Source organism: Podarcis melisellensis, assembly GCF_964234715.1.
Source record: "Podarcis melisellensis genome assembly, chromosome: 3".
Classification (NCBI taxonomy): domain Eukaryota; kingdom Metazoa; phylum Chordata; class Lepidosauria; order Squamata; family Lacertidae; genus Podarcis; species Podarcis melisellensis.
Window position 1 is genome coordinate 5088395 of NC_138530.1, and position 20767 is coordinate 5109161.

A 20767-nucleotide genomic window follows, 5' to 3' on the forward strand; every position below is an offset into this window, starting at 1 on the left:
CATCGTTCTACCCAGACACTGAGGTCCAGCTCCGAGGGCCTTCTGGTGGTTCCCTCACTGCGAGAAGCCAAGTTACAGGGAACCAGACAGAGGGCCTTCTTGGTAGTGGCACCCGCCCTGTGGAACGCCCTCCCATCAGATGTCAAGGAAATAAACAGCTATCTTATCTTTAAGAGACATCTGAAGGCAGCTCTGTTTAGGGAAGTTTTTAATATTTAATGCTGTATTGTTTTTAACACTTGATTGGGAGCCGCCCTGAGTGGCTGGGGAAACTCAACCACATGGGCAGGGTATAAATAAATTATTATCATCATCATCATCATCATCATCATCATCATTGTTGTTGTTGTTATTATTGTTATTGTTATTCCCACCCACCCTCATGGAGCAAAATGGGATAGTTAGAGCTGGAAACCTTTTCAAACCATTTTGACCCTCTTCTTACAACATGCATAGGTAAAGGTAAAGGGACCCCTGACCATTAGTTCCAGTCGTGGCTGACTGGGGTTGCGGTGCTCATCTTGCTTTATTGGCCGAGGGAGCCAGCGTCCAGCTTCCTGTGGCCAGCATGACTAAGCCGCTTCTGGCAAACCAGAGCAGCGCACGGAAACGCTGTTTACCTTCCTGCTGGAGCGGTACCTATTTATCTACTTGCACTTTGACGTGCTTTCGAATTGCTAGGTTGGCAGGAGCAGGGACCGAGCAACGGGAGCTCACCCCGTGGCGGGGATTCGAACCGCCGACCTTCTGATCGGCAGGTCCTAGGCTCTGTGGTTTAACCCACAGCACCACCCGTGTCCCTACAACATGCATAGAATCATAGAATTACAGAGTTGGCCAAGGGCACGTGGTCTAACCCCGTTCAACACAGGAATCCCAAGACAGAGACCAGCCAATCTCTAGGTGCTTGGCCTTCACTTTGGGACATGGTCTTCAACTGGAAACTGGTCTCGGGTTCAGTCTCCATCACCTCCAGGAAGGACCTGATGAGAAATCTCGCCTGAAATACTGGAAAACATGTTAGAGTGCACCCGCCCACACAACAGGTAAGGAACAAATAGAACTTTTTAAAAAGTTAAGACGTAATTTCAGAATGAAATAAAAACAGCAAGCTGTTATACGAAATAACAAAATCGCAAGCATACTCCGCCAAATATCAAAGAAACTTAAATACCCCACTACCCATAATGAAGAATCAGAACTTTCTGACAGCAAGAGCTGTTCGACAAGGGAACAGTCTCCCTTGGGAGATTGGATGGCCATCTGTCATGAATGCTTTCGCTGAGATTCCTGCATTGCAAGACATTGGATGGATAGATAGATAGATGATAGATAGATAGATAGATAGATAGATAGATAGATAGATAGAGTAGATAGATAGATAGATAGATAGATAGATATAGATGATAGATGATAGATAGATAGATGATAGATAGATAGATGAAAGATAGATAGATAGATGATAGATAAATATAGATAGATGATAGAACGAACTTTATTCGCATTAGCCAATAGCCATAGCAACAATAAAACATTACAGTCATACCTCAGGTTAAATATGCTTCAGGTTGAGCATTTTCAGGTTACGTTCCATGGTAACCTGGAAGTAATGGAATGCGTTACTTCCGGGTTTCACTGCTTGCGCATGCACAGATGCTCAAAATGATGTCACGCGCATGCGCAGAAACAGCAAATTGCGACCCGCACACGCACAGACGCAGGTTGCATTAGCTTCAGGATGTGAACGGGGCTCTGGAACGGATCCCGTTCGCATCCAGAGGTAGCACTGTACAGTATACGCAGAAAGGGAAATTTGAAATCAGAGCACAATTTAAAGTCCTGAATCAGCCGTCAGTTAGTGGCCCTTATTGTGATTGCCCCTGCTATGAACCCAGCAACCTTTGCTGTTATCTGCTCATTTTGATCTGATAGAAGGACATTGTGGCAGTGGCTGAGCGCCCTGGGATGGTTAGTACGAGTCGGGTGATGATCTCGTTCCTCAGGTCTTTGTAGAGAGCGCAAGACAGGAGGACGTGTGCCGCTGTTTTGGTGCTGCCATCTCCACAGGGGCAAAGATGTTTCTCAGGCAGTGGCGTAGTGTGGGGGGTGCAGGGGGGCCGGCCGCACCGGGCACAAATTCTGGGGGGGCACGCTCGCAGCTCTCTGCCCCTACTAAAATCCACGGGTTAGGGGGCGCAAATTACTTGCCTTGCCCCGGGTGCTGACAACCCACGCTACGCCACTGTTCTCAGGTGGGATCTTTTGGAATCAACCCTCAAGTACCGCAGATGGCAAAACATCCAGTCTTGCATGTGTAAAAGCACGTCTGTATTTTGGGATAAGAAGTTTGTGCAGATATGGGACCAGAGAATCAAAATGGAGAGGTGGAAAATGAACATACCAAGGGCAGAATTTCCTTATAGTGGCCAGGTTGTTCTGGTGCTCAATATCTTTTAGATATTGAGATGGGGCCCATAGTGAGTAGGTGTTGTGGGGATAGGCCACAAGAGTGAAGTTTTTGATAGACGGTTTTAAGCCAGGCACTTTTATGGGAGTCTTGAAGTACTAGGGATAGTAAACCAGGGGGATTTGAGTTTAGGCGGAGGCAGAAGTTAAGAGTTCTTTGCCAAGTCCGTACTTCTACTGAAGGGAGACTTGCCTCCAGTCGCAATGATGCGTTTGGGATGCATGGCGGTGCAGAAAAAATCTGCCTTAGAAACTTTGATTGAACAGCTCCCAAAGTACTAAGGTGGTTACCAGTCCAAATCTGAGCCCCGTATAGTAGCTGTGCTAGGGGTTTAGCTTGGAAGACTACTAGGGCTTGGACATTGGACTTGGCAACCCTTGGGGTCCCTTCTATGATTCTATAGGCTCAGTTCTATAGGATTCACCCCCCCGAGCTATCCTTAGCCACATCTGCTATTCTGCATCAGTTGCTAGAATATGGGCAAGATTTTCTGCCGATGAAACACTCTCCTCAGGAGGCAGGCTGGTGCTGATGGGAGTTGTAGTCCAAATCAACTGGATGGTTCCATTTTAGCAAAGGTTGTGTATATATGTGTGTGGGTTTTCTGAAAGCAGGAAACAAAATGGGAGTAAGGGTGCAAAAGTCCTGATGCTATTGAATTTGGGTTTAATCAAACCGATCAAGAAAAGATGGATTGGGTGATCATGTGGGCAAGCTGGAATGAGCCAGACATCCTTGGATGTTGTCTGGTCCAACCAAATAGAAGCCCATGTTACCTTTTGCTCCCATTCTGCCTCTTGCATTTGTTTTCGTTGCTTTCCCTCTCTCAAAATATGTAAGCTCCATGGGGCAGAGATCTCTTTTCCTACGGTTCACTAATTGGCCAGGCTTTGTTTGGCCACTAAGCCTATTATGTCATCAGGGAGCTCACCCTTTATTGGGGAGGTGCTGGTCAGGTGCTTTCATTTAAGGCAGCGGTTCTCAACCTGTGGGTTCCCAGATGTTGTTGGACTACAATTCTCATCATCCCTGAGCTCTGGCCTTGCTAGCCAGGGGTGATGGGAGTTGTAATTCAACAACATCTGGGGACCCGCAGGTTGAGAAAGGCTGATCTAAGAGGCTCGTATTTATTAAAGCTGCAACATCTGATCCATTTACCTGGTGACTTAATCAATCAGAAAACTTTTGTTGATTGAATGATGATTTTAACCACAAAGCTGAAGGCTTTCATTCCAGTGTGTCTGAAGCAGTGCGGAATGAAGGCGACACTTTCCTTCTGAAATTCAGGGGCGAATCTGAACATGGCTTCACCTTTTCTCCCATTTCTTTGCACTATTGCAAAAGGCTATTTTAGCAATGACTAAATCAAATGGCTATTTCAATGTCAGTTGAAATCTGTTGACCTGCCGATGGCTCCCGTTTTGCTCTAAAGCAGGGATGGTCAAACTTTTGTCAAGTCAAGTCACCTTTCTTGGCATCACATAAGCACATTCAGAATACATTCAGAATAAATAAGCCAGTGCGATTCTGTCGCCACCCCAACAGCACAGCCACCTGCCAAAGGGAAGAAGAAGCGAGCAATCTGTTTCATCTCTGTGGGTTTCCAGCAAGGGCAGGATCCTGTAGCGTACTTCGGTGACAAAAAATCAAATAGAGGAACTAGACTGGTGAGTGGGAGCGGCCGCCGAAACCACATAACACCGGTCTTAAAAGACCTACAGTGGCTCCCAGTATGTTTCTGAGCACAATTCAAAGTGTTGGTGCTGACCTTTAAAGCCCTAAATGGCCTTGGTCCAGTATATCTGAAGGAGCGTCTCCACCCCCATCGTTCTGCCCGGACACTGAGGTCAGCTCCAAGGGCCTTCTGGCGGTTCCCTCATTGAGAGAAGTGAGGTTACAGGGAACAAGGCAGAGGGTCTTCTTGGTAGTGGCGCCTGCCCTGTGGAACGCCCTCCCTTCAGATGTGAAGGAAATAAGCAGCTATCTTCTTTTTAAAAGACATCTGAAATCAGCCCTGTTTAGGGAAGTTTTTAATATTTAATGCTGTATTGTTTTTAACTCTTGATTGGAAGCCACCCAGAGTGGCTGGGGAAACTCAGCCAGATAAGGTAAAGGTAAAGGTAAAGGTACCCCTGCCCGTACGGGCCAGTCTTGACAGACTCTGGGGTTGTGCGCCCATCTCACTTAAGAGGCCAGGGGCCAGCGCTGTCCGGGGACACTTCCGGGTCACGTGGCCAGCGTGACATCGCTGCTCTGGTGAAACGCCGTTTACCTTCCCGCTGGTAAGCGGTCCCTATTTATCTACTTGCACCCAGAGGTGCTTTCGAACTGCTAGGTTGGCAGGCGCTGGGACCGAGCAGCGGGAGCGCACCCCGCCGCAGGGATTCGAACCGCCGACCTTTCGATCGGCAAGTCCTAGGCGCTGAGGCTTTAACCCACAGCGCCACCTGCGTCCCTTTTAAATGGACTGAGCATTGGATCAATTGACTGGAATTCACAGAATTGTAGAGTTGGACTCTAAGAGGATCAGTTAGTCCAACCAGCTGCAATGCAGGAATATACAGCTTTCTCATCCCGGGATCGAACCTGCAACCTTGCCCTTATCAGCACCATAGTCTAACTAATGGAGCTATCTAGCCAATGAACTTTTCTGACGTGCTGAAAAGGTACGCAGATTAAAAACAAAACAAAATTGCTTTGGGTACAAGCTTATATAAATTGGAGGTGGCAAGCACTGGCCTAGTAAGAATCATAGAGTTGGAAGAGACCACAAGGGCCATCGAGTCCAACCCCCTGCCAAGCAGGAAACACCATCAGAGCACTCCTGACATATGGTTGTCAAGCCTCTGCTTAAAGACCTCCAAAGAAGGAGACTCCACCACACTCCTTGGCAGCAAATTCCACTGTCCAACAGCTCTTACTGTCAGGAAGTTCTTCCTAATCTTTTGGTGGAATCTCCTTTCTTGTAGTTTGGATCTATTGCTCCGTGTCCGCTTCTCTGGAGCAGCAGAAAACAACCTTTGTCCCTCCCCTATGTGACATCCTTTTATATATTTGAACATGGCTATCATATCACCCCTTAACCTCCTCTTCTCCAGGCTAAACATGCCCAGCTCCCTTAGCCGTTCCTCATAAGGCATCGTTTCCAGGCCTTTGACCATTTTGGTTGCCCTCCTCTGGACACATTCCAGTTTGTCAGTGTCCTTCTTGAACTGTGGTGCCCAGAACTGGACACAGTACTCCAGGTGAGGTCTGACCAGAGCAGAATACAGTGGCACTGTTACTTCCCTTGATCTAGATGCTATACTCCTATTGATGCAGCCCAGAATTGCATTGGCTTTTTTAGCTGCCGCGTCACACTGTTGGCTCATGTCAAGTTTGTGGTCAACCAAGACTCCTAGATCCTTTTCACATGTACTGCTCTCAAGCCAGGTGTCACCCATCTTGTATATGTGCCTCTCATTTTTTTTGCCCAAGTGCAATACTTTACATTTCTCCCTGTTAAAATTCAAAACAAAAGGGGGCAGGAGGGAGCGTGGTGGCAAAAGCTGATGGGAGTTCAAAACTTCTGGAGAGCACCAGGTTGTGGAAGCCACGGCAGGAACAATTTTGATTCCTAGGGAACCTTGGGGATCCCTGGGTATGCATGACGGGCCACAGCAAAATTGTATTTGGGCTGCTCGAGAGGGAAGCAGCAGATAGGAAACAGTGATGAACATGGGATGTGAGGGAGGAAAGTATTTTAACAGCTGGAATAGCTTGGTTGGTTAGAGCATGAGACTCTTAATCTGGTGGGTTGCATGTGGGTCGTGGGTTGCATGTTGGGCAAAAGATTCCTACATTGCAGGGAGTTGGGACTTCGTGATCCTCAACGTCCTTTCCAACTCCGCAATGCTACGATCTCATGCGCCAAAGCGAAAGAGCAGACTGTACTCATGCGTGTGCAGGGATTATGAGTAATACGGTGATCTTCCGATCATTTCCAAACCAGCCACAGGCTTCTTACACACCCCGTTTGCTCTATCTGTTTACCGTGTTGGTCTCGCACCTGATTTTCCACCGAGATTGGCGCTCCCCTTTGTTAAAATAATTGCATTTTGCGTGTGAAGCTTCGCAGACACACCAAAACAGAGATCAAAGTGTAGACGGGGGAGATTTTATTTCTTAAAAAAACAACAACAACCCAACACACACCAAATTCCATTGGAGAAGGCCTCCGTCCCAAAGCTTCATTTCATTCTTCGGAAGGCTCGCAAGGGAGCCCGAAACCCACAACTACCCAAACAGGCAATCTAGAGTTAGCAACCAAGGCTGAAGGGCGTCTTTGGATTCACGCATTAATAGGCAGCGATGCAGAGTTTTGCTAGCAGTGATTCATTGCCTGCACTCAAGGCCTGGTGCTCTTTTGAAGTGTGCCAACAAAACCTAAGGAATGCAGGTTTTTGATTTCTTGCAAACCACTAATTAACAGATACCCCACCCCGTCCAATCTCTGCAGGGACATTTCTTTGGGGCTCTGTTACAGAGGCCGCCTAGGTTAGCCATCACATCATTTCCCCAAAGCCTGGTAGGGTGATTGGTTTCTGCCAACGTGGCAGCAAATGAGTATGGCATCCTATATCATGGCGAGTCCTTACGCAAGCCGGAAAAGCCAACCCAAGCATCATAAATCAAGGTATTTCATAATTAAGAGAAAAGGCTGGGAGGAGTGTTGAAAGGAAACAGAACACACAATCCTAGTGTGCTCTGTAGTGATGGCAGGTGTTGAGAATCAAAGAGCCAAGGTCACCTTTCTCTAATCTGGTGTCCTCCAGAACTACAAATCCCATCAGACCCTGCCAGCACTGCCGTGTCACATGGCTGTGCCGATGGACGTTATAGTCCAAAACATTTGGAGGGCACAAAGTTGGGGTACCAGTACCCTGGCAGAGCCCAGTGGCGATGGCTGCCTTGGGGCTCCGTTAAAAAAAGATTGTGGTTCCAAAGAGCTGGGTCTAGCCTCTGTCGCAATTCCCCACAATTCCCCTGGAGGCAGTGTACCTCCAGGGGCATTGTGGGAAAATGCAAATGGTGGAAACATCCAGTCACCTGGTGCTGTCTGGGGTGTTACTGTTGGTCCACTGAGAAGACGGGGACCACCACCTTGCCCAGGTAGGTGACCCCCTGCAGCACCCACTGGCAGGACAGGTGTGCCAAAGACAACCACCTGTATTGATCCCATCACTTATTTGCCAACATGTGGAAATCAGGGTACTACTGATGTTCTTTCCCAGGAGTTTCTTGTTAAATCATTCAATTCACCAAAATCCCCCCCTGCATTAAAAAAAAGGTGGATTCTGGAGCAACTGGGTTGAATACTTGCTGATTCAGTTCTTAAGTTATCAAGCGAGCCCGGAATAAAACCAGAAACAGTCCTCCTCTGACTTTAACTGGCTTGTTTGGAGGGTAAATTGAAGGTCCTCTTCCTTTTGGTGATTTTGTGTTTGTTTTGGGGGGTTGGAAGGAACTATGAATATGAGCCCAGGATTGCTTCAGAAAACACAGGGGGTCCAGATGACCCTCCTTTGTGCTAAACGAACCTGAGAGGGTGAGGAGTTATCACACCCCCACCTGCCGAAAATTCAAGGTGACTGTGCAGGGCAGAAGAAGGGGGTGGGCAGTATGTGGCTTCATGAGAACTCTTGGTGTGTTCCTTCAATGCATGGTTTGTGTTTGTGCATGTGTGAGAAAGAGGGAGAGATAATCTCCCTACTTCTATGTATGAATGTGGGCACATTGGGGCATCTGGCTAATACATTAGGGCAACCAAAAACCAACCATTCAACCAGGTCAACAGTCTGCAGAGTGTATTAACTGTTAACTGGAGAGTGTCTCCTTCTTCCTCTTCTTCTTCTTCTTCTTCAATTTTTTGACATCTGCCCCTGCATCCCTGTCTAGCTTTTCGCCCTTGTTCTTTCTCTTTCCACTTGGCCCTTCTGAGTCATTGCTTTCTGCATCGGAAGTTCCTGAGCCACAACTTCCTTTCTCTTGGGCGCCATTTTGAGATCCGTTGCAACTAAGGCTGCCACCGCCAGGACTGGAGTGCTTAGATTTCTTCTTCTTCTTCTTCCTCTTCTTCTTCTTCTTCTGGGTGTTGAGCTTCTCCCCTTCTTCACTTGAGCCAAGATCCCTAGGGCATTTTGCCTCTGCTCCTTCAAGGCCATCCTCACTTTCAGAACAACCATGCTTGGGGTACTTTCTTTTCATGGGCTGGGCTACCAAACACTCCGACTCCTCAGCCATCGCTGGAGGAGACTCAGCTGTCCTGAAGTCATCCTCACGCTGGGCTTTCTTCAGCTTGGCCATGCGCTTGGCAAAATACTCCTGCACGGTAAGGGCACTGGTTACGGTGTTGCCAGAATCCACTTCGTCTGATGGGTCCTCCTCCTCTTTCTGGTCCTCCTTTGGAGATTCTGCAGCCTGCAAAGTGAAAGGGGAGAGAGATGAAGTCAGTGAGCCAAACTGCCTTCCAACAGTTGAGGGAGTTGGGTATTGTTTAGCCGGGAGAAGAGAAGGCTGAGATGTGAGAGAAGATGATCCATCTTCATGGATCTCAAGGGCTGTCACATGGAAGAAGCTTGTTTTCTGCTGCTCAAGAGGGCAGGACCTGAACCAATGGATTCAATTTACAAGAAAGGAAATTCTGACCCAACATCAGGAAGAACTTTCTGACAGTGAGAGCTGTTCGACAATGGAACAGACGACCACAAGAGGTGGTGGACTCTCCTTCCTTGGAGGTCTTTAAGCAGAGATTTGGATGGCCATCTGTCACGGATGCTTTAGCTGAGATTCCTGCATTGTAGGGGGTTGGTCTAGATGACCCTTGGTGTGCCTTTTAACTCTACAATTCTTTAAGACTAGTAAGCCTCATATAAACCTCCCTTAATGATTATCCCCTGCACAAAACCTTCTCAGAGCTGTACATAATGAAAGTGCTTTCTCAGTTCAGCAGGCTGCTTAGGCTAAATCCAAGATGGCAGACTTACTGCTCCAGTAAAATATTAACATAAAAAGGGCCCCACTAAAGTAAACAGTCTAATTGGTCAATGTCTAAAAGATATCGAGCATCAGAACAACCTGGCCACTATAAGGAAATTCTGCCCTTGGTATGTTCATTTTCCACCTCTCCATTTTGATTCTCTGGCCCCATATCTGCACAAACTTCTTATCCCAAAATACAGACGTGCTTTTACACTTGCAAGACTGGGTGTTTTGCCATCTGTGGTTCTTGAGGGTCGATTCCAAAAGATCCTGCCTGAGAAATGTCTTTGCCCCTGTGGAGATAGTAGCACTGAAACAGCAGCACACGTCCTCCTTTCTTGCACTCTCTACAAAGACCTGAGGAACGAGATCATCACCCGACTCGTACTCACCATCCCAGGGCGCCCAGCCACTGCCACAATGTCCTTTCTTCTATCAGATCAAAATGAGCAGATAACAGCAAAGGTGGCTAGGTTCATAGCAAGGGCAATCAGAACAAGGGCCACTAACTGACTGCTGATTCAGGTGCTTTTATATCAAATTTCCTTTTCTGCGTATACTGTAATGTTTTACTGTTGCTATGGCCATTGGGTAATGCGAATCAAGTTTTATCTCTCTCTCTCTTAACGTAAAAAGACTGGGGAGAGCAGAAGGACGTATTGGTGAACACTGATTTGGAATTGAAATAGAAATCTGTTTAAATACTACATCCACACTATCTCACTGACTTATGAGGAACGGCTTAGGGAGTTGGGGATGTTAACCTGGGTAAGAGGAGACTGAGAGGTGAAATGATAGATATCTGCAAATATCTGAAGGGCTGTGACATGGAAGAGGGAACAAGCTTGTTTTCTCCTGCTCTGGAGTTGACTCTCCTTCGTTGGAAAAAGGAATCTCTGACAGATGGTCCACCCAACCTCTCTTTAAAAACCTCCAGTGAAGGACATAGGAGCAGCAGAAAATAAGATTGCTCCATCTTCCATCTCGTAAAATAACCGTTCTGCCTTCATCAACCAGATGCCCTTCAGATCTTTTGGACTACAAATCCCATCAGGCTCAGCCCAAAACAGGCACCAAGTTAGTGAAGGCTTGCGAGAGGCTTTTGTTTCACGGGGCAAAGCCCTGTGAACACAAATACACCTAAGAGTTGGGCACAGGCCAGCCCAGGGACCAAGCAAATCTTTTCTATCTTTCCTTTTTCTAAAGGAGAGTATGAGCCAGAGTTTTTTTTAAGTGCCCCAAGAAACACTCCTGGAATCTCAAGTGCAATGTTATTTTTGTTGCACTGGGATTTGGAGCGGAGGTCTAGCAGGAAGCTGCTCCTAACGAAGCAAATCTGCATATTCTCCGTCATTAGGACACTAATTCCCAAGTCCCGTGCCAGGAGGGCAGACGGCTGCATAACGCCTCATACGTGAACGTGGAAAACAATATATATGACAAGGGCCTGTGAGCCCAAAGGCAGTGGAAAATTGCATTTGGCAGAGCAGGGGTTTGGCTTAATTTTAAAGGAAACTAATAAATTTATACAGTGAAGAGATAATGCATCCTGGGGCATGTACTTACTGGGCAGATGTGCCATTGAGAGTATGTGTGGGGAGGGAGAAGAGGCATGGATGGTCACCATCTTGGATGGATATAAAAGAGGCTTAGACAAATTCATGGAGGATACTAGCTACAACATCTGTGCACTATCTCCATTGTTGGAGCATTGCAGGGGGTTGGGCTACCATTCCATGATTCAATTATCTATGAATACCAGTTGCTGTGAACCACAAGCAGGGAGAGCGATGAAGCACCCAGATCCTGCTCATGGCCTTCTGGTTGGCCGTTGTGAGAACAAGATGCTGGGCGATATGTGGTCCCCTTTGGCCTGATCCAGGTACAGGAACATTCTGAGGTTCTGAAGGTAAAGGTAAAGGGACCCCTGACCATTAGGTCCAGTAGCGGACGACTCTGGGATTGCGGTGCTCATCTCACTTTATTGGCCGAGGGAGCCGGTGTACAGCTTCCGGGTCATGTGGCCAGCATGACTAAGCCACTTCTGGTGAACCAGAGCAGCACACAGAAACGCCGTTTACCTTCCCACCGGAGTGGTACTTATTTATCTACTTGCACTTTGATGTGCTTTCGAACTGCTAGGTTGGCAGGAGCAGGGGCCGAGCAACGGGAGCTCACCCCGTCGTGGGGATGTGAACCGCCGACCTTCTGATCGGCAAGCCCTAGGCTCTGTGGTTTAACCCACAGTGCCACCCACGCCCCGGAGGTTCTGAAAGTCGATACAATTTAGGATGAATGTTGACAAGCTGGAACATGTGCAGAGGAGGGCAACCAAGAAGATCAAGGGTCTGGAAACCAAGCCTTATGAGGAACAGTTGAAGGAGCTGGGTATGTTTAGGAGGAGACTGAGAGGAGTTATTATAGCCATCTTCAAATATCTTAAGGGCTGTCACACGGAAGATGGAGCAAGCTTGTTTTCTGCCGTTCTCGAACCAATGGCTTCAAGTTACAAGAAGGGAGATTCCAACTAAACATTAGGGGGAACTTTCTGACAGTAAGAGCTGTTCAGCACTGGAATGGGCTGCCTCCCAAGGAGGTTTTTCAGCAGAGGTTGGTCAGGGGTTCTTTAGCTGTGCTTCCTGCACTGCAGGGGTTGGACTAGATTACTTTTGGAGGTCCCTACGAACTCTACAAGTCTATGATTTTATGAAAGGCTCCCTCCCTTCTCCTTCTGACTGCATACCACTTCCGACGCCACACTTTACACAATGACAAATGTCTCCACCACCCCTTTGCCAACTCTAGCCGATCGCTCCCTCCACAGACTGCTCTGACACACGTAAGCAACCTGTATAGGCCGAGATGCATTTCCAAAGCCGCCTTTGCAAATCTGGCCAGAGACACATTAATTACCACTAAGGAGGTGCGCGGGGCACAGTTTTTGACAGGAACACAGGGCTTTTAACTCCCTTCGAGCCAACGCCAGACCTGGCCTGGCCACAAGACTGGAGCTCAGAGAAATGAGGCGAGGCCTGGAAGAGAGGGAAGCCTGCCAGAGGCCCCTGTATCGAACAGGAATTTTAATAACCACGGGCCACTGAGCATGAAGGCAGCGGGGCATGGAGACAGGTAAAGGCAGTGCCAGGCCCCAAACAAACTCGCACGTTCGGTTTCGGGGACACTGGTGGAAGACCATCAATCATCTGGGAAAAGACGGGGCAGTGCCAGGAATGCCTCGCATGAAGGGTTCCCTGCGAGGGAGCCATGGAAACCAGGCAGGTACAGCAAATGGCTATTTCCAAGCAGGCTGGCCAGGTGAAAATTGGCTGCACCTGCTGGATGCTGGGCAAGAAATGAAGAGCTGGAAGGGACCCCAAGGGCTGTCTAGTCTAACCCCCGGCAGCGCAGGAATCATGGCGAAAGAATCCCCGACAGATGGCTATCCAACCTTTGCTTAAAAACCTCCAGAAGAGGAGAATTCACAGACTTCCGAGGGCATCTGTTCCACTGCCCAACGGTTCTTCCCATCAGAGAGTTGCTGTGATGATGAAACGGAGAACAAAATGGTGGAGCACCTTGAGCTGGAGGAAACTTCACGCAGGCAGTCTCAGGGTATTAGCGCTCAGGTCTGGTTATGTGCCAATCCTTTGCTGTACTGCCTGTTGATTTATGATCTGATGATGATTTCAATTCACTAGCAGTCTGCTGTGTAAAAAGTCCCAAAGTGACTTACAAAGGGGTGCAGCGTTTTTGGGTTGCGCTCCGTGGCGACCCAGAAGTAACGGAACATGTTACTTCCAGGTTTCGCCGCTCGCGCATGCGCAGATGCTCAAAAATGAGGTCACGCACATGCACAGACGCGGCAAATCGCGACCCACACACCAGAGGTACCACCGTATAAATTAATAAGTAAGAATAACAATAGTAAGTTGAGATCTTTAGAAGTTTGCATCTGTATCAGAATTGTTTCTAAGGAGTTTTAAATATGTCTTTATTATCATTCGTTATTTGCTGTCCTGGGCTCCTTTGCGAGGAAAGACAGGGCATGAATTTAATCAGGAAAAATATATACTTCAAATCATTGCTTACTTACTACAGCTCCCCAAATGGAAAAAAACCCAAAAACAAATTAATCACACTGCCTCTCTTAGGCAGCCTGCTCAAAGGAGTCTACACAGTGTGTTTCTGAATGAGTCACAGTTCTGGGCATGTCTCCTCTGAGGACAAGTGAGTCCGATGTGCGTCTTGGCATTTGACAGCGTGCGAAGGTGACCCAATTACACCTAATGGCAGCGACGTGACAGAAAGTCGGAAGCCTCCTTTGCGAACGGGCGATTTGGCTAACACGAGACGCACGCTTTAAGAAATATTTCCTGACACGGTAGCTGTTTGGGATCCTAAAGACAGAGAAATATGTTGAGGCGTAAGCAAGAGAGATGATGGCCAAAGACGCTTATGCACACCTGGAGCCAAGGATGGAAGGGCCTGTTTTATGACGAGGCAGAAAGATGAAGAGGCCTATCCCGCCCATCCAAAGATCTCTTTTGTCTTGACCCACAGCCAAACGGATCAAGTCAAAGCCTGACTGAGCATGGGGAATCGTCATCTTTCCCCAAGGAGGATGAGTAATCTGTGCGCAACAGTGCAGAGTTAAAAAAAATCCAACAATTTGGTTTTGAAATTTATTTTTTAAAATAACTTTTATTAAGGTTTTTTTAAACAAATTTTAAAATGTTCAAGAAACTCAAATTACATTTTACATACTCAATATACCCCCCCAACTTCCCTTTCTGGTTTAGAGTGTATTATTTTTGTTCTGCATATAGTTTTGTATCCCTTCTATGATAAAATAGACTTATTTCTTAATCTGTACTTAGTCTCTTAGTTTGTATTTACTATTTGTATTTGTCTACTGCAAGTGAGTTCATGTCAATGTATTGTTTCTGTATATATATATCTTAAAAGGTTCCCAATCCTTTTTGAAGTCATTATTGCCTTAATCTTTAAGTCTCCCAGTTTTAAGATTCGGAATGTCAAGGTAAAGTTTCGGATAACACACCTCTCAAAAAAATGAAAACTGAACAGGAAGTTGTCCTGGTGAGGGATAAACGAAAAAGCCAAGGGAAACCCGTCCTCGTGAAATTTTAATCCCTGCAACAGGGCTGTTAAAATGAGGATTAAAACGAGGAGTGGGAGAAAAACACATTGAGCTGCTTGGAGAAAAAAAGGTGGTTATAATTGCAATCAATCAATCGTCCGCAAGAGTGATTTGCCAAGTCTCAATTGAACTGAGGCCAACAATGGGGACTCAGTGGTGAGAGCCTTCTGCACATGCTTATAGGCAACCGTCCCTCTGGCTGGTCTGCTGACAAGACAAGCAAGGTATTTCATGAATGGAGAGGGAGCAATAGCAATTCTCGGTTTTCTCCAGCAGCAAATGGCAGCCTCTGATGAAGCTGTTAGGCAGCTGAGTGTTTCGATTTGCAGACTGTTCTGTCCACAAGGTTTGGCCAAGTAACCAGTGGGGATTTGGAAGGGAGAACAAAGGCTTGAGGAAATGGGGTGGAGAGTAAGGAAAAATCAGAATTAAAAGTAAAAAAGAAAGAAAAAAGAAATCTGCACTAACAGGCCCCCAGTCGGGTGGATTAAGAATGGGGTGTTAAAAAACGGAAAGACGACAAGATACCAACGAAAGAAAAATGGCAAGTTAAACTTATGGAATATGCAGAAATGGCGAAACTCATGGGAAGACATAAGAGATAAATGACAATAGAGACGATTGGGAACCGTTTATGCTGTATCTACAGAAATACTGTAAAGAAATGGACTCATTGGCAGGATTTGAGTAAACACAATTAAGGAAACAAATCTAAAGATTAAGAAACAACAATTAGGAAATTAATTAAGTGTAAGACATAATTGGAAAGAAAATATGGTATTAAAAAAATAATAAGAATATAGCGTAAGAGCATTTAATTAAAAGATTAACGAAATAGTGGAAAACAAATTAAGCAGAAGTAGTAAACATTTAATGAACCGGAAGGGGAAGTTGAGGGAAGTCATAGGGTAGGGGGATATTTAGATTCTTTAATTATTTCTCTTTTATATGATAAATGTGTGGAATATTAAATTGTAAAACTAATATTTATTTATTTTTTAAGAAAAAGAATGGGGTGTTAAAGGAGATGGCTAAGATAAGACTGTTGGAAAAAATGATGCCATCAGGAGCCTGGAAAAACCCTGAAGACGGAAAAGGATTCCAGCGGAGATTATAGGAGGAAGCTGTGTCAACAAGCGAAGGGCTTGGCTTCTGAGAGATGAGGAAACCATGTACTAGGCTTTTGAAATTGGGAATAATTGGCAGCTCTGGGAACTTTGGTTGGTTACCCTTTGGGAAGGGCGGGGAAGGGAGACGGGAGAAAGGCGATTCGTTTAGTTATTTATTGAGGCAAATGGGAGGCTGGGGGACATCAATGGGAATTAACGCAACATCTCTTAACTGCTGCCAGCGTTATTATTTGGGGACTGAGAACAGCATCCTCGAAAGAATGAATAACTAAAATCAGGGACGTCGTATGCGTGGTTAAACATAGGAAAGGCAACAAGAATAATGCATTGATTAAGAAACGGAGTATTTTTTTTTTAATGTACTGGAGTGGTAAGGTACAGGATAATGTAAACCCATTTGTGTTATTTGGAAACTTGTGATGTTAATTTATTATCTTCAATCTCCGTAGGCAAATTTGTTCCTCTATGTTTAGCTCTAGATACCCCTTTCCACTTTTATTTCATGTTATAAATATGTGCAAAAGAAGATTCACAATCTTTTAGCAGCCTTGTTCTGTATATGTGCCAAACGTTTTATTACATTTTGGAAAAAAGAAGCTTCAAGGGAGAACAACAAATAATCTGGTTCATCATGAAATAAAATAAGATTTGTTAATTGGGAGCGGGGGGTGGGGTGGGGTAGCTGGTAGAATTAATTAACTCTGCACAACCCGATCAATCCTGTCAGGAGGGTGGAAGCAACAGGCATTTCCTGTTTTGCTGGAATCCCGAATCGGGAGAGAAGCGGGGATTATGAGAAAAGCCCGGAGGCTTCCCCGCAGCCCGTTGCTCACCCAGGAATACGTTGGCAGAGCCCTTGTTTTTTGCAACCCGGTGTCAAAGGAAGTTCAGATGCAAAGCCTGGGGAGCTAAGAACTTGCCCAGGGGGTGGGGGTTAGCTTTCAGTTCGTCCTTGTGGCAGAACAGTTGTGTGGCAGCAACTAGATTACGGACAGTAGCCCTGAATTCCTTATAGCTCTGGTCTCCAGGTTGGGACCTCCTAATCGGGGTCACCAACACGGCACCCATGGGCACCTCCTGTGCCCGTACAGTAACATTGCATCTCACAGGCATTTAGCCTGCATGATTTCAACCATATGGGAGCCTGGTGTCAAGGCTTCAGGGAATTACAATCCCTTCCCCTTTGCAAGCAAACAGATAACCAAAAAGAGTTCTTAAAAGGTAAAGGGACCCCTGACCATTAGGTCCAGTCGTGGCCGACTCTGGGGTTGCGGCGCTCATCTCGCTTTACTGGCCGAGGGAGCTGGCGTACAGCTTCCGGGTCCTGTGGCCAGCATGACTAAGCCGCTTCTGGCAAAACCAGAGCAGTGCTCGGAAACGCCGTTTACCTTCCCGCCGGAGCGGTACCTATTTATCTACTTGCACTTTGACGTGCTTTTGAACTGCTAGGTTGGCAGGAGCAGGGACCAAACAATGGGAGCTCACCCCATCGTGGGGATTTGAACCGGCAAGTCTGATTGGCAACTCCCAGGCTCTGTGGTTTAACCCACACCACGTAATTTACCGTATTTTTCACTCTATAAGACGCACCAGACCACAAGACGCACCTAGTTTTTGGAGGAGGAAAACAAGAAAAAAATAATTCTGAATCTCAGAAGCCAGAACAGCAAGAGGAGATCGCTGCACAGAGAAGGCAGCAATCCCTCCTGCTGTTCTGGCTTCTGGGATAGCTGCGCAGCCTGCATTCGCTCCATAAGACGCACACACATTTCCCCTTACTTTTTAGGAGGGAAAAAGTGAGTCTTATAGAGCAGTGTTTCCCAACCTTGGGCCTCCAGATGTTTTTGGCCTACAACTCCCATCATCCCTAGCTAGCAAGACCAGTGGTCAGGGATGATGGGAATTGTAGTTCAAAAACAGCTGGAGGCCCAAGGTTGGGAAACACTGTTATAGAGCAACAAATACGGTATTCAGTATTCACAGAGAGAGAGACAAAGGAACACTGTCTCTATTAAATAATGGCATTGCTCCAAGTAAAGCCCAACCCCCCTCTGTCTCCCTTATTCTACGTCAGGGGTCAGCAACCTTTTTCAGCTGTGGGCCGGTCCACCATCCCTTAGACCATTTGGGGGGCCGGACTATATTTTGGGGGGGAAATGAACAAGTTCCTATGCCCCACAAATAACTCAGAGATGCATTTTAAATAAAAGCACACATTCTACACATGTAAAAACACCAGGCAGGCCCCACAAATAACTCAGAGATGCATTTTAAATAAAAGGACACGTTTTACTCATGTAAAAACACGCTGATTCCCGGACCGTCCGCAGGCCGGATTGAAAAGGCGATTGGGCCAGATCCGGCCAACGGACCTTAGGTTGCCTACCCTTGTTCTACGTCATTCCTGCGCCGGCTGAACTGAGCTTTCTGCCTCTGAATTTTCTGTTCCATCACCCTCAGTGCCCGCCTAGTTCTGGGAGAGAGGGGTTCAGGAATGCTCTTCAGAGACACTGAGTCTGCAAGCTCACTCCCCCCCCCCCCGGTGCTTCTTCTTCCTGCTTCTCTCCTTGCTCCCCCAATATTTCCCAGGTTTTACCCTTTGCAGCCTGTGAACTCTGCAAGCCAGCATCCCTCCTCAGTTCAGTCCCTGGCATCTGGCTGGTTGAAATCTCACAAGTTAAATCCCAAGCGAGGCAGGCGGTTGTGTATATCCCGGAACATATGTAAGATGCGGTTGTAATGTACCTCCACCAGCATCTCACCTGCCAGCTGGGACCAATGCATGCTGAAGTCCAAAATGTTTTGGAGGGCACCAAGTTGGGAAAGGCTACCTTAAACTCTGGGTGCGGTGGTCTTCCAGAGGCCCACCTCTCTTCAGGAGAAGGTGACAGGACCGGCGGGAAGATTCAAGGACAATCAATGGAGTAGTATAGTATCAAAATACAGTGGTACCTCGGGTTAAGAACTCAATTCGTTCTGGAGGTCCGTTCTTAACCTGAAACTGTTCTTAACCTGAGGTACCACTTTAGCTAATGGGGCCTCCCGCTGCTGCTGCGCAATTTCTGTTCTCATCCTGAAGCAAAGTTCTTAACCCGAGGTACTATTTCTGGGTTAGCTGAGTCTGTAACCTGAAGCGTCTGTAACCTGAGGTACCACTGTAATTTTGGGGGGATATACAACCAGAAGCAGTACTCAAGCCTCTCTTCAAGAGCACTGCCTATTCTTCCTTACTTTTCCATGACCTGTTGTTGTGCGCTGGGATTTTCAACTCTGATAAGCATGAAAGATCAGAAAAGAGAAAGGCTTCTTTGTGTTGATAAGGAAACGAGAGTTCGTTTGTCTCAAATTAGACCTAACATAAATGAGATTACACGGTGAAAGCAAGCTCACACCTCTCGCTGAGTTCGTATACATACTTAAGGTACATATGTAAGAGGCTCGTTTATATTTTAGGCCGGATTCAGGTTCTTAGGTAGCTGCGTTGTTTTATACTTTCTGCATGTCCCACAATCATATTTATAAAGTAGTTGTATTCTGTGTATAAAATCAAGCACTGCCAGGAGCTGTTCTTTTTCGCTTTCCAAAAAAATTGGTCTGGCGTGAGCCAATTTTTATTCTTAAAGTGTGGCCCAGAGGAAAAAATGTTTGAGAACAACTGCTTTAGATGGTAATGCACATTACTTCACCTGCTTCAAAATATTGTAAGCCAGATAATAATAATAATAATAATAATAATAATAATAATAATAATAATAATAATAATAAAATTTATTTATATCCCGCCCTCCCCAGCCGAAGCCGGGCTCAGGGCGGCTAACAACAATAAACGGTACAAAAGTATAGCACAAACAACACTCTAAAATCATTCATTATAAAATTGATTCAAATCAAGCCACTGGCAACCATTGTGCCAGAGCTCCACGAAGATTGCCGAGGGAGGGAGTCAGGCTGTGCCCTGGCCAAAGGCCAGGTGGAACAGCTCTGTCTTGCAGGCCCTGCGGAAAGATGTCAAGTCCCGCAGGGCCCTAGTCTCGAGTGACAGAGCGTTCCACCAGATCGGGGCCACAGCCGAAAAAGCCCTGGCTCTAGTTGAGGCCAGCCTAACTTCTCTGTGGCCTGGGACCTTCAAGATGTTTTTATTTGCAGACCGTAGGTTTCTCTGTGGGGCAGGAGAGGCGGTCCCGTAGGTACGAGGGTCCTAGGCCGTATAGGGCTTTAAAGGTTAAAACCAGCACCTTAAACCTGATCCTGTACTCCACCGGGAGCCAGTGCAGCTGGTATAGCACCGGGTGAATGTGGTCTCGCAGCGAAGACCCCGTAAGGAGTCTCGCTGCAGCATTCTGCACCCGCTGGAGTTTCTGGGTCAGTCTCAAGGGCAGCCCCACGTAGAGCGAGTTACAATAATCCAATCTGGAGGTGACCGTCGCATGGATCACAGTGGCTAGGTCAGGGCGAGAGAGGTAAGGAGCCAACTGCTCCTCCAGATCTGCTGGGTGTGTGGTTTTCCTTCTTTTGCAGGGCTCTTGACACTTTCAGAAGGTAAAATTAAAATTCTTTGGTTTTCCGAAAGGACTTTATGTGCTTCTTCACCAAACATTGACTTACCAAGCTAAATGTTGTCCTGTTACAAAAATCATAGCAAGTCCAAATTCCTCACACCCCAAAAACGTATTTTTAAAACCCCTCGCTGAAGAAATTTGCAAAAATTAAGTTTCACTCCCTAAATTGACACATCCTAATGCTGGACCTCAATTCCAGTTCTTGCTGATCATCAGCCATGCTGGCTACAGCCAGTGGCAGCTATAGTTCCACAACATCTGGAGGGCGACTGATGTTCCCCCTCCTTGGCTTGGCCCTTGGCTCAGAGAAACCCAGGACTGCTAAGCCTAGTACACACTTTGTCTCAACATCGCAGCTGGCGTGAAGCGAAACAAACCACAACCCCCGGTTTGGAGATAATTGTAACTGCAACTGGCTCATTGCTCCTGATGG

General features: G+C 46.6%; 1 protein-coding gene across 1 annotated transcript in view; it reads right to left on the minus strand.

Annotated features, from left to right (window-relative positions):
• Window positions 1–8298: 8298 nt before the first annotated feature.
• PINX1 (PIN2 (TERF1) interacting telomerase inhibitor 1) overlaps window positions 8299–20767 on the minus strand; it is a 49025-nt gene continuing 36556 nt past the window's right edge. Inside the window, exon 7 of the mRNA XM_081904302.1 lies at window positions 8299–8926. Coding sequence (XP_081760428.1) covers window positions 8324–8926 — 603 coding nt within the window. The 3' untranslated portion in view covers window positions 8299–8323. The remainder of the gene's footprint in view (window positions 8927–20767) is intronic.